At 55.1% G+C, this 16,263-nt stretch overlaps 1 protein-coding gene across 4 annotated transcripts in view; it reads left to right on the plus strand.

The window, feature by feature from the left end:
• Positions 1–16,263, plus strand: part of STK40 (serine/threonine kinase 40) — a 40,377-nt gene that overhangs the window by 10,330 nt on the left and 13,784 nt on the right. For 2 of the 4 annotated variants that reach the window (XM_047725793.1, XM_047725791.1), the window contains exons 2-5: positions 10,685–10,804; positions 12,416–12,501; positions 12,875–13,018; positions 15,255–15,482. In XM_047725793.1, the coding sequence (XP_047581749.1) occupies positions 10,693–10,804; positions 12,416–12,501; positions 12,875–13,018; positions 15,255–15,482 (570 nt within the window). In that variant the 5' untranslated portion in view covers positions 10,685–10,692. Of the gene's footprint in view, positions 1–9,288; positions 9,309–9,860; positions 9,931–10,684; positions 10,805–12,415; positions 12,502–12,874; positions 13,019–15,254; positions 15,483–16,263 lie in introns of those variants that run through there. The other 2 variants (XM_047725792.1, XM_047725794.1) reach the window with 2 other exon arrangements.

Here is a 16,263-nt window from a genome sequence, read left to right on the forward strand (position 1 = left end):
GCCTTTTGCCTCCAGACTCTCTGCCCCCGGCCCCCATGGAGGCCACAGAGGAGCCCAGTGGGGACTTCCTTGGGGCAGTGGGACCAAGAGGGACATCTCTGATTACGTAATCTCCTTGTATGTGACTCTGGCCTCCTAAAGGAGACGGGAGCTGAGCCTCCGAACTGCGGACACTGGGCCTGCTGTGAGCAGGGGGTCTTTGGGCCCTTGCCTGTGCCGGCCACATTGGAGTCCCGCTGGGGAAAGGCGGCCACAGAGGATGGGTCTGGTGCGGATGTGCTGAGGGGGAGCAGGCTGGGCACAGGGCCCTCGCTCTGGCCGCCCCTCCCACTTCCCACTGGGCTGAGTCACTTCCTCTCAGGCCGCTGCAGGTACTCTCCCACATGCCGGAGAGCAGGGTGGGCGGGGGGGTTCACCCTGGGCCACGAGAGGGAGCCAGGCTTGCCTTAGAAGCAGCCAGTACACTGGGTACCCCCGAGGCATTAAAACACGACGTTTAGGGAATGATGTGATGTTACGGATTCTTGACAAACTGGAGCTATACATAGCCTGCATTTTAAAAATGAGCAAAATCATCACACTGTTTTGGAATAGTGAAGATGACAGCGCATGCATGAATCTTTGTCATCAGGGAGTCCTGGCTGAAGCCAAGGGATTACTAATCCACCTCCCATCCCCCCAGCTCCATCCTGAGCTCAGAAGCAAATGGCTTCCAGTGGGTTCCTGGAGAGGTTCCTTATAGCCTTCAGGCTCCTAGGGAGAGGGTTCGTGCCTACTTCGGGGTGGTTGTCATTAAAACTCAAAGGAAAAACTGACAAACAGAGCCCCCCCTTCCCTTCACCTAGCAGGAGGTGAAGGAATCAGGCCTCAGGCAGCCTCCTGTGGGCCTGGTAAGCTGGCCAGGGTCTCTAGGCTCCCCTCTCACAGAGGGGTAGGTGACTAGTTCAGGAAAACAAAGCAAGTGAGTGACAGAAGCTGGAATTTGAATGCGGATCTACCTGACCTCAAAATCCATATTGCTCTCCCAACTAGCATTTAGGTCACTGGTATACAATTTGAAACACTTGGTTCCGTGGGCAAAGAATTCCTCTTGGTTCCCTGAGTTGACTTTGTGGCTGGAAAGCAGGTTGGAGGTTGGGAGCATTGGTAGAAACATCTACATGTGAGTTTTGGGGTGCGGTGGGGGTGGCTCCCAGAGTGGTTGGGTCATGGAGGGGTGGGGGACACATACTTGTTGGCTGGTAGAAGGATATCTCAGTAACCCTCAGTTTGGCCCCTCTCTCCAGAGAGACCTGCTTGGGGGCCCAAAACACCTCCTTCTCCAGGGACAAGCTCGGCCCCTCTCTCCCTGCTTGCCTACAGCTTTCTGGCTGGCAGCTCCCTAATTCAGGAGAACAATTGCTAATAAGGAAGCCCAGAGGGCACTGTCCTCTCTGTGGTTGCCTCTCCTAGGCCTGCAGCCATCATCAGGTGGGAAAGGACCAGTGGAGGAAGAAAGAATATGGGATTCAGAGCTGGAAAACCTGTGTCCACATCTTTCCTCTTTGAGCAAGCAGTCCGGTAACTTTAGGCAGGTCTCGGGATCTCTGAGTCTCCATTTCTTTTTCTAGACAATGCTGGGTTTGGTGGTAATGGTGGTGGGGGTGGGGGGCGGGAGCGTGAGTCAGTTACAGTCATGTATTGGAAAGTGCTTTGTAAACTACAGAGCTGTGTGCAAAAGTTAGTTGTTGTGAGAGTTCATTGAGGCTGTGGGCCTCCCACGTGGGCTCTGAGTCCGAAATTCACCATCCAGGAAGGAGCCTGGGGAAGTTTCAAGGGAATTGTCAGACCTCGAGTGTGGAGGGGTCTGGTCTACCAAGCAGAGCCACAGGTCTTAGTCGGGTCATCTGCTCAGATTTCACACTGCTCACCTCAAGCCTTGGTGTTTCTTTCCAGGTGTAGTCAGATAAAATGCAGACTTGAGCCCCAGGTTCTCTTCTCTGGGGGTAGCAAGAGTGCTAGGAATCTTTCTGATCCGTAGAAGGACCTTCACACTACGAGCCAAGAGTGACCCAGAGGACCGATCACTGGTGTGAGGGGCATCCCACGCCGTCATTCACGTGCGCCCACATCTTGCTGCGGGAGAGCAGATCTTTTTGCTGGCTTCAGCCGAAAGGGGGCTAGTGTGTCCCTTTGCCAGTGAGAGATTGGGCCCAAGCCTCAGGCATGCTATGAATGAATTCACTCCTCAGTGGGGGCCGCTCTCTGGCAACAGACACCGGCTAAGCACACCACCTGGCCAGCAGCTAGCCTGGCACCCTCCCTGCCCCAGGCATCCAAGCATTTCTGACATAGGACTTTGCCTGGACAAATGGTTCCCAGCACCCTTGCAGCCCAGTTCCCTATAGCTGTGATCTGATCCTGGATTCTGTCTCCTGCCATGAGCGGGTGGACCAACCGTCCGTACTGCTGGGCCCCACTCTAGCCCTAGCCTCCAGCTGGGTGATCTCTGTCCCCTGCCCCATTGTGGCTTCTTATGCATTCTGGGTGCATAACAAACAGATCTACACTCTGTTTTCTCATTCAGCAATATGCCAGGCCCTGGGCAGTGTTCAGGGAAGCAGCAATGAACTGGAGTTGCTCCCTCAGTGGTGGGGGGAGTCAGATAAACCAATGGTTACAGGACAGTGGGAGGGGACAGAGGTATGCTCAGATGCTCTGGCAGCTGGAGGAGGAAAGGACTTGCTGCAGTGAGGACCAAGGGAGAAGGATGAGCCAACCCGGGAGAGGAAGGCAGGGCAAGGGTGTGCACAGCACACTCAGGGAATTGTGAGTCATTTGGTGTGGCTGGATTTAGGGGGCCTCCCAAGGCAGTGAGGCTTGACAAGTAGCCTGGCTCTGGCCAGGCTCACCGAGGAGTTGGGGTTTCCTCCTGAAGACCAGAAGAAGGGTATCAGAGGACCCCCTTGGCGGAGATGGACAGAAACACTGCAGGCCCAGGTCCCAGAGCAGAGGAGAAAGTTCAAGGTACTAGAATCTGTTACTCAAGGCCCCCGTTACAGAGGTAGCTGAGGTGGGTCTTCTATGGAGTCTTTCCTGCGTCCTTCCTGATGGTCCACCTAGAGCAGTGACCCACTTGCCTTGCACCTGAGGCGGGGAGGAGCCCTTTGAAGATGTGCTGCAGAAAGATGCCACCAGATGGCAGACCTGGAGATGGCACAAAGGCCTCTTTCTTCCCTTTAGCACCATTTTGCAGGGGCTGAAGGTAGGGGGCATTCGAGACGCAGCTCTGCAGCTCTGGTTCCTGCCAGCCCGCCTCTGCCCAACAAGGATGAGATCCCCCGTCCTGTCACTGTGGACTGTGTCCACACAGAGAGTCCCTTTGAATCTGTGAATCTGGACAGCACATTCCTGCAGGGCTTTGGGAGCAGCTTCAGCAGCTCGCTCTTTCTCCTGTCTCTGACCTCAGAGTCAGTTGCAGGCCTCGTGACCTTCACCCCCAAACTCTTCAGCGACTTTCACCCAAGAAGGACGTTCTCCCATGTAACCACAGTGCACTTTTCAAATTCAGGAAACTTAATATCCACACAGTCCGTATTTAGATTTTGTCAGTTGCCCAGCCATATCCTTTATGCCTGCCCCCCACCCCCCAGGATCACACACTGCATTTACTTGTCTTATGTCTTTAGGCTCTGTTAAGCTAGACTGGCTCCACAGTCAGTGTTTTGTTTTATTTATTTATTTATTTTTAAGATTTTATTTATTAGAGGGCAACTCCCTCGGGTCCCCTCCCTCATTGGGAGCTTTGTACTATCACTTTGCTATACCTCATAAACCTTGCTTTACTGCCCACCAAAAAAAAAAGGAAAAAAAAAGGATTTTATTTATTTGAGAGAGAGAGAGAGAGTCTGTGAGCACGAGCAGGGGGAGGGGTAGAGGGAGAAGCAGACCCCCCTCTGAGCAGGGAGCCCGACAAGGAGCTCTCAACAAGGGGCTCTCTCTATTCCAGGACCCCGGGATCATGACCTGAGCTGAAGGCAGAGGCTCAATCCACTGAACCACCCAGGTGCCCTGGTCACTGTGTTTTTGAAGCCTATTGGCATGTTTTTGTTGAATGTCCCTCAGTTTGGGTTCATCTCATGATCACATTCAGGCTATACATTTGGGGCAAAATAACGTAAGTTGACGTTGTATCAGGAGTAATATGATGTCAGTTCTGTTATTAGTGATACTAACTTTGATCCCTCGGTTAAGAGTCACAGCTTGCTTTGTTTAAAAAATTGAGGTATATATACACACAGTCTCACAGATCCTTTAATTATCTAGTTCAGTTGTTTTGACAAATGTGCATCCTGGACTAGAGGCACTAGGTCTTAATTCCAGACTCCTGGACAGTCCCTTACTATGCCCTGGGTTGATGACTGCCAGCTGGTGCTCCAGCCGCTGCTTCCCCCCAGACCCATGAACAGAGCAAGCACGTGAGCTGCTGTGGGCTTCCGCACTCCCAACTGCTGCCCGGCCCCTGTCCCTCCTCAGTAGCTCGGCTGGTGCCCCCACCACCACTTCCCCAGGCCAGCGGCCCAGTGGCAGGTTCAGGGTCTCTTAAGCCTTGCCTCTGGGTACCCTCTTTCTTCTGCCTCTACCCATCCCCTTCCCCTATTCAGTGCCTATTAAGTAACACCCCCTTTCTCTTCTGGGCAGGAGAAATACAGAGCTAGGTGTTTAAGCTAATGACAGCGCCTGCTACTGAATGCTGCAGTGTGGAGGCAGACACTATGCTGAACCTCTTTTTTTTTTTTTTTTAAGATTTTATTTATTTATTTGATAGAGATCACAAGTAGGCAGAGAGGCAGGCAGAGAGAGAGGGGGAAGCAGGCTCCCAGCTAAGCAGAGAGCCCGATGCGAGACTCGATCCCAGGACCCTGAGATCATGACCTGAGCCAAAGGCAGAGGCTTAACCCCCCTGAGCCACCCAGGTGCCCCTCTGCTGAACCTTTTGCATGGGTTGTCTTACCGAATCCTTAGCCCAACCTCCTACGGTAGGTGTTGTGCTCTGTGTTTTGTAGATGCTGACTAAGTAACTTGTCCAAGATCTTACCACTGCTAAGTGATGGTGTTGGGGTTTGAACTAGGATTGACTCACCCCAGAATGCTAGCTCTGACTCAGAGGTTCCCAGCCGGTGTGGGTTATGTGGATCGAGATGTGATCCCTTCAGCCTGCGGGTAACTGGGCCAGGCACAAGACGGTGGGGGTCCTGTGTTCTTTTACCCCCAAGTGTCATAGACATGGTTCTGTCCGTGTTGTGCTATAAAGAAGCCCAAGACCCATTGTCTAACCATGTTATCGTGCTCCCTTAGTGTCCTCTCTGCTCCCTCCCTCCTGGGGTGGGGTGTGGGTCTAGACACCCAGACCTTTAACGCATGTGCAGCCAATAGGATTGAGGCCAGGGATGGGTGGGAGCTCTGTGCCCCCTTTTATGCACTGTGTGAGCCAAACAGAGCTGCAGGGTCTCTGCCTTCAGTAGACCGTGCCAGAGGTGAAGTCCAGAAGAGAGAGGTCTGCACAGCTCAAGGACTTTTTGTTTGTTTGGTTTGGTTTGTTCTGGCAGAGACAGAAAACATGGGGGTGGGGGGAGGGGCTGCTGGCAGGGACTGCTTGGATCTTGACACCGTCCGCTCAGCCTGACCCTGCAGTGTAGACACAGTCCTTTGGCTCCTGGCAGGCATGGGAGGCTCCTGACACGTTATGGCTACCAGCCGCCATTGTCATCATACATCCAGACCCATGGCAAACAACGCACTGGGCCAGGGTCTGCTGCCCGCTCCTTGCAGAGACTGACCTTGCCCTCTGCCTTCACTGGTTTGGTGTGCAGGGTCACCCATCTCTCCAGGAACCCAGAGGTTGCAGCAGGAAGCCCAGGCAGGGTTGAGTGCAGAACTTTCCGTCCAGTGGGCAGGCTCCATCGCTGCCCTCATACTTGTGGGGGACAGGGGGGCTCGCTCTGTCTCTGTGCATGTGTGCATGTCGCTGCCTGGGGCGTCTGTGAACCTTCGTGGGGGGGATACTTCTGGGTGTGAGTGATAGTCCCCTCCTTGGTCTGGCTGGGCTTCAGTGGCTTTGTAGTGGGTAGAAGTGAAGGAAGGCTGAGCTGGGGGGCCTTCAGCGCCATCTCTTTGCAACCCACCTCCTTTTGTGGTTGATGGGATGTCTACCCCGTTGAACCACATCCTGCCATAGAGGGTCCTGCCTGGCCCTACCCTGCCTGGCTGTCCTGGACCCTGTCACACTGCACCCCTGGATTTGGCATCACGGACTTAGAACCTTATGTATCGCTAATGACCCAGCCTTCATTGCCTTGTGGGAGAGTTGGGCTCCCATCACCCAGCCCCTTTGGGGTAAAGTGACCTTAACCCCAAATTGACAGGAGAGAGCAGGCATCCTCCTCCTCTGGACATGGCATGGTGGCTGTCACAGAGCTTCGGCCCTCCAGCACTGAGGCCCTTGACTCACTCCCCAGGCTGGGCCAAGCAAGTGAGCCCCCATCTTTTAGGATTGAGGCACACAGGTGGCAGATGGGGGAAGCCAGGCTGATTCTCTTTCAGTGCCTGTGTCCTGGCTTCCTCCCTCCCCGCCACTGTTGCCTCACTTTGCTTCCCAGTGAGGGCAGGTTCTAAGGGAACTGGTGGTAACTTAGGAGGGTAGCACTTTTAAAGTTGACAGATTTAAAGCTCTAGAGACTTTTAAGCCAGGACGGCTGAGTTCCTGGAGAGCTGAGCAGCAGGCCCAGGAAACACCCAGGCAAATGGCTGTCCCTTACCCAGACTGGGCCTGGGCCCTTCACTCCAGCCTAAGGACCAGTGTCTCTGGAGGGGCCTGGCCCCAAGTCCTTCTAGACCAAGGTGGCCACACCTTCCACCTCAGAGATCTCACCGTGAAGCCAGGATCCCTTAAAGCAGCATCTCCCATGGGAGCATCAGCGGCCATTTGCAGGTGCGTCTCTGGAAGGGGACCCATCAGGATGATTGGGGGGCACATCCTCCCTGTGCCTCCACAGGGGGTGGGAGACAGGAGGGTCCGTCCTCGGAGCTTTGTCTTTGCTGACCCCTCTAGCGAGCCCGAGGCAGCTTCCTATTTTCTGGGCCTCCTCTTCACACCGCTTCCTTTGCTCCGCCGGCCCTGGGTGGCAGTAATGGATGTTCAGGAAGGGAAACAGCCTTGCTCCCGCTTCCCCTGCCAGCATCTTTCCCTCTCCCTGCCCGTCTGCTCCCATCCTTCTGTCAGCCTGCATTTTGGAGCAGTTCCCAAGCCATGTGCTTGAGCTGAATCCCGAGTGGGGTGGGTGGGGTCAGGCTGAGCCCCCTCATTGTCTGTGCGGCAGCTGCTCCCAACAAACTGTTGTCTAGACCGTGCCTGTGCAGAGGCGTCCCGGCAGCGTCTACGCAGATGCAGATACGGTGGCGCCTCCGTGGTGCTCTCTAGGGAACCAGCCAGAGAGGGGGGCTTAGTGCTACAGGGAAGATGGCGACTGAGGGTAGCATGGAAGCGAGGCCAGCTTCCCTCCTGGGGCGGAAAAAGCTCCCACACAGGGCTGCTGACCCCGTGACAACCATCACCACCAACTGGAGGGGAGGCGTCCAGCCATTCCTAGAGAATCTGTGGGACCAGGAGTTGGGGGTGCAGTGGTTGCATACACACACACGTAGTTTTTTTTTTTTTTCCTTGTAGAATTTTTAGTCTAGTGGTGGGGAAAGACAGTAAGTGTATAAACACACACATAAGGATGCCTGGCAGTGGTTAAGCATCTGCCTTCGGCTCAGGTCATGATCCCAGGGTCCTGGGATCGAGCCCTACATCAGGCTCCTTGCCCAGTAGGGATCCTGCTTCTGCCTCTTGTTCTCCCTGCTTGTGCTCGCTCTCCTGCACGCATGCACTCTCGCTCTCTCTCTTTCTCTGACAAATAAATAAAATCTTTAAAAAAATAAACACACAAATACATGCATAATCACAAGATATGGAAAGTGCTATGAATGGAAATTCCATGATAGAGTAACTGGGACCCAGTGATGGGGGAGATAACAGGGAAGGCTTCTCTGAGGAGATGGTATTTTCTTTCTTTCTTCCTTCCTTTCTTTCTTTCTTTATAGATTTTATTTATTTATTTGACAGAGGCACAGGGAGAGAGAGAACACAAGGAGAGGGAGAGGGAGAAGCAGGCTTCCCACTGAGCAGGGAGCCCATGGGAGTTTTGATCCCAGGAAGCTGGGATCATGACCTGAGCTGAAGGCAGAAGCCTAATGACTGAGCCACCCAGGCGCCTCTCTGAGGAAGTGATACTTAAATTGAGAAGGATGTATAGAAGTTAGGCGAAAAGTGGGAACGCTGTTTTAGACACATCATTGCCCAGCTTTTTAAGACTTTTCTAGAAGCAGTTTCATTCTTCCCTGCTTTTGTGTGAATGACTTTGAATCTGTTTCCGCCATAAGCCTCTTTGGCAGAAGGCATGGCCGAGCCTGACTGTGGCTTCTGCTCCATCTGGGGCCTGTCAGGGCCTACTGAGTTACATGATCCTGCTTACTCTCAGTGTGAAATCGTGGGTCTGCACCTCAGTGGCACAGCTCTGCAAACAAATTGGGGCTTGATGAGAGGCAGGCCTGGTAGATTGGACTAGAGGTATGCCAGGCCGTCTCCCCTGCTTTCCACTTCCTTGCCGGAGTCCGTCTCCTGGGGTCTAGAATAAGGGCAGGAAAGGCAGCACATGAAGACTTAAGCTAACTAGCGACTATGCACCTGTCTCAGAATAGAAAGGGGCGGCCTTCCAGGAATAACAGCCTACATAAGCATTTAAACTTTTTTTTTTTTTTTTTTGGATTTTATTTATTTATTTATTTGTCAGAGAGAGAGAGAGGGAGAGAGCGAGAGTGCATGTGCAGGCATAAGCAGGGGAGCAGCAAGCGGAGGGAAAAGCAGACTCCCAGGACCCCAGGATCATGACCTGAGCTGAAGGCAGACGCTTAACTGACTGAGCCACCCAGGCGCCCCTGTTCTTACCAGAGAGACTGTGTAGATATTTCAAGTGATGCTGCAGGATACTGTCATGTAGGGATGTTACTGATTTTTTTTTTTTTACAGCTTTCCTGAGATATATTTCACCTACTGTAAGATTCACCTTCATCATGTATTTTAGGTGGGAGAAAAGGAAGCTTACAAAGTGGTGCCACAGTGTGGTCCAAATGTTGGTAATAATGAAACTAGAAGCGTGCTCACGTGAGCAGACAGGAAAGTCCACTCGAGTGTTAGCAGTGACTACATCTGGACGCTGAGATTATGGGTACCTTGTGTTCTTATTTTTGCATATCTGTGTTTTCTAATGTTTCTGCAGGGAATGCTAATTCTGTATGAAGAAAAAATTATGGAAGTTTAGGGTTCAGTGTCCCCAAGCCTTTCACGGAAGGATAAAGGCTGCACTCCTAACTTGGCCATTAGGTCCCCCAAATCTGGCCCTTGTCCCTCCCTCTGGGTCACCTCTCACCCCTTGCTTCATGCTCTATACTGTGGCAACACAAAGTCCTTGGAGCATGTTGCTTCTGTGCCATTTCTTACCCATGTGGGTTTGCTCACTCGGGTCCCTCTGCCTAGAATGACCTTGCCCTTTGCCCGGCTCATCCAGTATCACCTCTGCAGGGAAGTGTTCCTGAGCTGCCTGAGGGCCAAGGGCCCCTCCTCAGGGCTGGGCAACTGGCCTTCCTGGGCATCCCTGTGGCCTCTGCCCTCTCTACCCTCTCTCCTCGCCCCATATCCAGGACAGTGCCTCCCTGAACTGTTAATTGTCAGCAGCTGAAAGGAGCAACTAACTCTCTTGTCTTATTTAATCCATATCCAGATTCATATTCTAGAGTCTGGTTCCTGGGTCCATCTTTCATCTTAACCCTGGAGGAGACAGGGATTTCCAGGTAGATCATGACCTCCACCAGCATCCTTTCACTTGGCCCTTAAATGCACAATATATGTTTTCCTTAAAAGTAATTAAAAAAAAAAAATTGAAAATAGGACAAAGAAGAGAAAGTAGATCCCTGCCATTGACAACTTTGGGTGTTTTTCCATCAGAGAGGACCTGAGAGTCAGGGGAGTTTGAGAGAGGAGATCCCCAGGGCAACCATCCTCACACGTGGTGGGCATGAGAGTCCCCCAGGCCCCCTCCCCACCATGCCCCAGAGGTCAGACGAGAAGGGGTATAGGGGGGACCCAGGATTCAGCACCTCAGGCCACTTGGCTACAGGTATTTGGGAGGAAGGCCTCACTTTGGGAACAGCTGCTTCTGGGCCGTCTCTTCTCTTTGTCTCTGGGGTGGTCTCTCGGGGACCCCAGTTGGCATCTGCACAAAGCCAGTGCCCTCCTCTCTGCATTTGACCGGCCCCCTTGAGGCAGGCTAGCTGCCTGCCTCCGTAGCCAGTTTTTGCTGCCTGGAATGATATCCACCTTGAGCCCCTGATCAATGCCAAGGGAAGGAGCTGTGGTTCTTTGTCACCGGGAACCTTCGATGCTCCTCCGGGAGGGGGAGGAGGTGGCAGCAGCGGCGGCAGCAGCAGCAGCGGGAACAGCAGCAGCTGTGTGACGCTTCCTCAACTCGGAGACTCGCAGGCTGGGTTCGCGTGAGGAAACTCGCTGACTTGCTCAGTGAGAAGGGCTCTTCTCTGTCTTGTCTAGAGCTGAGAATGAAGCGGAGAGCATCGGACAGAGGAGCTGGGGAAACGTCTGCCAGGGCCAAGGCTCTTGGAGGTGGCATTTCCGGAAATAATGCAAAGAGAGCTGGACCGTTCATCCTGGGTAAGCCTCTGACCATGGGGTGGGCTGGGGGTGTGGGTGCGGGGGCAGGGGTGCAGGAGGGGGGCAGGCGCAGGCGCAATCCCACCCTGGGCTATGCAGGGCGGAGTGCCACACCCACCACAGTGCACGTGTGGGGCCCTAGCCTTGCGGCTCTAAGCGCAGCCCCTTTGTGCAGTAGAAGATCGGATAGAGCCTCAGGTCAAGCTGTACCCAGGTTGTCATTTTTGTTGTAGCCTCATCGGCCTTCAGTCAGCTCCAGCTGAGAGCTAGACTGTCTCTTCCCCCAGAGCACCCCATTCACCCCCCCTACCCCATGCCGCACACAGGAGCTACACAAGCTGCATCAGAACCCGAGGCCCATCATCCAAGGCACTTCCTCGACCATTCTTGGAGGGCACAGTTCATTCCACAAGGTGTCTGGTATAGCCCTCCAGGTTTCTGGTAAAATTTGTACAGACTCCTGCAGAATTGGGTGTGCCCAGTGGTCCAGAAGAGCACCAGGGCCTTTCTGTGTGATGTTGGAGGCCCAACAAATTGGAGTTGCAGTGCTTGGGGTTGCCGGGGTGAAGTGGGCTCTTGAGGACACCAGAGACTGGGTGTGGGTTTTGCTTTGGGGTGGCGTCTCAGGCTATGGGCGCAGGACAGTTCCAGCCCCAGTCACTGGGCACTCGTTTCCAGAGCCTGCCGTGGGCTGGGCCTGGGCTGGGTGCTGGGGTGCAGCAGTGAACAGGGCAGGCACGTTCCTGCCCTCACAGAGCTTAACATTCTAGTTGGAAAAAGAAACAGAGTAAACAATGCACAAGATTACAAGCAGGGCAGTAAGTGCCTTGAAGTAAGTAAACAAGAAGATGCGAGAGTGGGACGGGTTACAGGGAGTATATACAGGGAAGGTTCCACAGGAGGAAGTGATATTTGGGCTCACTCCCGAGGAGAAGTTTCGACTGTATGTTAGAGCAGTGACACTGTGGATCACCTAGGTGGCTCAGTCTTTAGTGTCTGCCTTCGGCCCAGGTCATGATTCCAGGGTCCTCAGATCAAGCCCCACATCGGACTCTCTAATCAGCGGGAAGCCTGCTTCTCCTCTCCCACTCCCCCGCTTGTGTTCCCTCCCTCTCTGTGTCCCTCTCTGTCAAATAAATAAAATCTTAAAAAAAAAAAGGCATCAGTCAGGATGCTGGCAAGGGACAGCGAGCAGTGTCTGCAGGAGTACAGAAGTGCCCTAAACCTGGGCTCCAACAGGGGCCAGGCAGCCACCCCAGACAACCTGGGAAACTCTCAAAGTGGTAGTTCCTCAGCCTGGAGATGCTGATTCAGAAGCTCCAGGTGGCTGCTGGGGTCTCTGCTTTTAACACCCACTCCTCGGAGGTTCCTGCACACCCCCACAGTTAAGAACCCCTCCTTTTGCAAGCCGGGCCTGTAAAAGCCAGGTGTACCTCAGGCACATGCGCATGTGCTCCATTGTTGGGGGAGTCTGAGAACTCTCCACCAGGAGACTGGTGGCGGGGGTGGGGGGGTGGCAGTTGCTCAGTGACTGTGAACTGCAGAAAGGCCACATGGTGCCACAAGAGACAGGGCTTCAGAAGAGTAAGCCCGAGGCTCTCTGTGCCGTAGGTCCCCGTCTGGGCAACTCCCCAGTGCCAAGCATTGTGCAGTGTTTGGCGAGGAAAGACGGCACAGATGACTTCTATCAGCTGAAGGTGAGTGAGGCGCCCGGGGCGGGGGAAGCTGGGGCCCCAGGGGCTGCCCTGCCAGCCGGCTCTCCCCCTCTTCCTCACCTTCACACCCACACCACTAGTGAGCAAGAGTAGCACTGTTTCTTCCCGGGAAGCGGTCCGGCTCACGCTGTCTCACTCAGAGCAGGTCTGATGGCAGGAACGCGCTCAGAGCAGGACTCATGCTGCCATCCAACTGAGAAAGCCCTTGCACGTCGTACGTGCCTGTGGGAGCACGCGTACAGGTGCTGCGGGCCCAACTGTGAGCCCCCTGCACCGCCTGCTTCGGTCACTCTGCTTTGTAAAGTAAGGTTTGTTTTTGGGTTTTTGGTCTTTTTGTGTGTGTGCCTTCCTAAAGATCCTTACCCTTGAGGAGAGGGGGGACCAAGGAATAGAAAGCCAAGAGGAAAGGCAAGGCAAGATGCTGTTGCACACCGAGTACTCTCTGCTTTCCCTCCTCCACACGCAGGACGGCGTGGTTCACCACCACGGGCTCTTCCAGGTGAGTGGCAGAGGGGCTACCTGTCCCCCCTCCCGGCCCCCCCACCCCTGGTGGCTGGCTCTTGGGGCTGCCCCCTGCTGGGGCCACATCTGTACTTGGAGCAGCTTGCCCACGTGACCGCCTGGGACCCCTGCGTACTGGGAGCGCCAGAACTTCCCGGGTGGGGTGGGCTGGAGGTCAGGCTCTGGCCTGCACCCCTGCTGTGAGGCTCGTGCCCAGCGGGAATGCCCCTTTCTTTGGAGCGCCACTTCTCCGAGAAGGGAGGAAAGCATGAAGCCATTTAAAGACACCCGGGCTCTTTCCTATTGTGTCGTGCCAGGAATTTTCTAGGCTGGGGTGGAAGGGGGGCAACGAGGAGGGCCGAGCCTTGTGGGCCACCTGTGGATCCTGCAGCTGGTTGTGGTACTGACAGTCCTTTCACCTGCCCAGGCATCGCAGCTTAGTTGAGCGAGTATCCCTGAGCCCCTGTGCTCAGATGTTCTGAGTCCCTTAGGGAAGGTACTCGTGAGTAGCTTGTACCCTGGAAAGAGCTTTCCTCAGTGCCAAACCGAAATCGTGTCTCCAGAAATGAGAAGGCCGGTTTCAGAATGCCTGGGAGGCCTCCTGCTCAGGCCCCCAGCAGAGCTTCTGCTGGGCCCTCGGCTGGACGCGCTGGCCAGGGCCACTCTGGCCAGATGGACCTGGTACTCGAGAAGTGATGTGAGGCAGGGAGGCACGGAGGGTTTGGAGCCTGCGGCTCTGGAATCTGGTTGTGTGACCTTTGGGCAACTCACTTCCAGTCCCTACACCTCGGGTTCCTCATCTGTAAAATGGAGGTGGTGATGGACACTTGCCTCGTGAGGCGGTCAGGAGGGTGAGCAGGCATGTGTGCAGCCCAGGCTGTCCTTGTACACACTCACCGTGGTTACTTCCTCGTCTGCTTGAGTTCTTGGATAAAATAAAGGGAAGGGACCGCTCTGCCCCGTGCACCCTACCAAAGTCTTCATTCTTACATGTGCAGTTAGAGGCAACTCTGAAAATCCCTGTTTCCTGTCCACGTGAAACCAAACTGAGGGTGATCGTGAGTCTTCAGGGCTTCGTCTCTGACAGCTGCCAGAGCTTGGCCCTGCTTTGTGTCCTCTGGGATGATAACACCTGGTGGTGAGAAGCATGTCCAGAGTCACCTGTGTGCCAGCCACGCCGGGCCCCTGGGGAAGAGGGAACAAGAGGTGTGGTCACACTCGGAAGGAGGGACAGAGCTACTCAGTCCCCAGGGGTCCCCAGAGGCCAGCTTCGGTCTGTGCGGCTGACACGGAGCATCTCCCCAAGCTGGCTCATCAGTAGAGAATGCAGCTCTCGATTTCAGGGTTCTAAGTTCAAGCCCCACGCTGGCTGTAGAGAATGCTTGAAAAGACAAGAGAAAAGAGGGGCACCTGGGTGGCTCAGTGGGTTGAGGCCTTTGGCTCAGGTCGTGATCCCAGGGTCCTGGGATCGAGCCCCGCATCGGGCTCTCTGCTCAGCAGGGAGCCTGCTTCCTCCTCTCTCTGCCTGCTTCTCTGCCTGCTTATGATCTCTGTCTGTCAAATGAATAAATAAAATCTTTAAAAAAAAAAAAAGAAAAGAAAAGAGAAAAGAAAAGAAACCATCTTTTTGGCAAGGAAAATGGGCCTGGCACTTACCACCACGTGCTGGTGCAGACCCACCTCCTGAGCACTGGTGCGGGCTGCCGGATTCCCTGAGCAGCCTGTGAGGAGGGTGCCGGCTCCCTTTGACCAGAGACTTGGAGAAGTGAGGTAAACTGCCCCATGGCCCACAGCCGGAGGGAGCGGGAGCTGGGGCCTGAACCCCACCTTACCCACTATTCCTTGGCTGCCTGGAGTCCAGCTTCCACGTGAAATCAATTGTGTCAGACACACGGAACACCTCGCTTCCACCGTCTCTGGCCTCAGTCACAGCTGGAGCCTCTGGGAGTGCCACAGAGAGGAGATGTCCTGGGGCCCCAGGTCCGCTGCCTGTAACCTGGACCCGGAGGTCCCTTTGGCACTACAGGCTAAGCCCTGATCTGAACCCCTTACACTGGGATCAGAGCACGGAGCCTTTAAGGGCAGCCCCGGTCCTGGCCACCCAGGCCTCAGGGTGCCGCTCGTGCAGGCTCCCACGTTGGTGTGTGTCTCTGGCTCCAGAGGAGGGTCCCTGAGCCCCGGCCCTTGACCTGCAGGCCCACAGCCAAGCCCTGGTCTGCCCCCTTGCCTCCCAGGACCGCACCTGTGAAGTCGTCGAGGACACGGAATCCAGCCGAGTGGTGAAGAAGATGAGGAAGCGCATCTGCCTCGTCCTGGATTGCCTCTGTGCGCACGACTTCAGCGACAAGACCGCCGACCTCATCAACCTGCAGCACTACGTCATCAAGGAGAAGAGGCTCAGCGAGCGGGAGACCGTCGTCATCTTTTATGACGTGGTGCGTGTCGTGGAAGCCCTGCACCAGGTGAGGCTCACACCCCCACCACTCCCAAATCCCACTCGCACCCCCACCACTCCCAAATCCCGCCCCCCACCACCACCCCACTGCTGGTCCCGCCTCCTCTAGCCGGCATGGCCTGTGTTCCCGGCGGCTGAGAAGCCTCCAGGCCCCACTGCCACAGGAGGCCACCCTTCTTGCTTCTGCTCCGTGGAAGTGGCTCTGGGTCGTCCCCCCTCCCTGACCCCTAGCCCCCAGGCGTGCTCTGCAGCTGGAATGTCCGCAGGGAAGGTGGCTAGAGGACCTATGTGGCCAGTGAGGCACGTGGCTGCAAGCCTCAGCCCGTGTACCTGGGGAGGCGCTGCCCAGCAGCCCAGCAGAGCCCAGTGTCTGTCGAGAGGCTAGCCTGTAGTCTTCCGGCAGAGGAGACGACGGTGAGATCCCCTGGGGCAGCCGCAGTCTGACTCTGAGCTTTCCCTAGAGATGGGGTGTCAGGCACCCCAAGGTACAGTGAGGAGAACCTGGGCCTCTTCCAGGCACACACCTTCTGCCTGCACTACTCGGTCCCCAGAGCTGTGAGAGAGCGCCCCCTGACCGCAGCTGCAGGCCGATGTTAGTGTTTTTCTCAGCAGGATGTTTACTGGAGGTGGTGAGGAGTGGTTTTCCCCTTGGCTGCTGCCCTGGGGGGAGAGATCCGGGGAAACCGCCCCCAGCAGGAGAGAGACTGCCTGGGTTCACGTATTACCCCATCCCTGCCCAGGGTTGATGAGGCCTTAGAACAGTGCTGATCTGTCCTTGGCTGACAAAT

The sequence above is a fragment of the Lutra lutra genome, chromosome 4, assembly GCF_902655055.1.
Source record: "Lutra lutra chromosome 4, mLutLut1.2, whole genome shotgun sequence".
NCBI classification, from domain to species: Eukaryota; Metazoa; Chordata; class Mammalia; order Carnivora; family Mustelidae; genus Lutra; species Lutra lutra.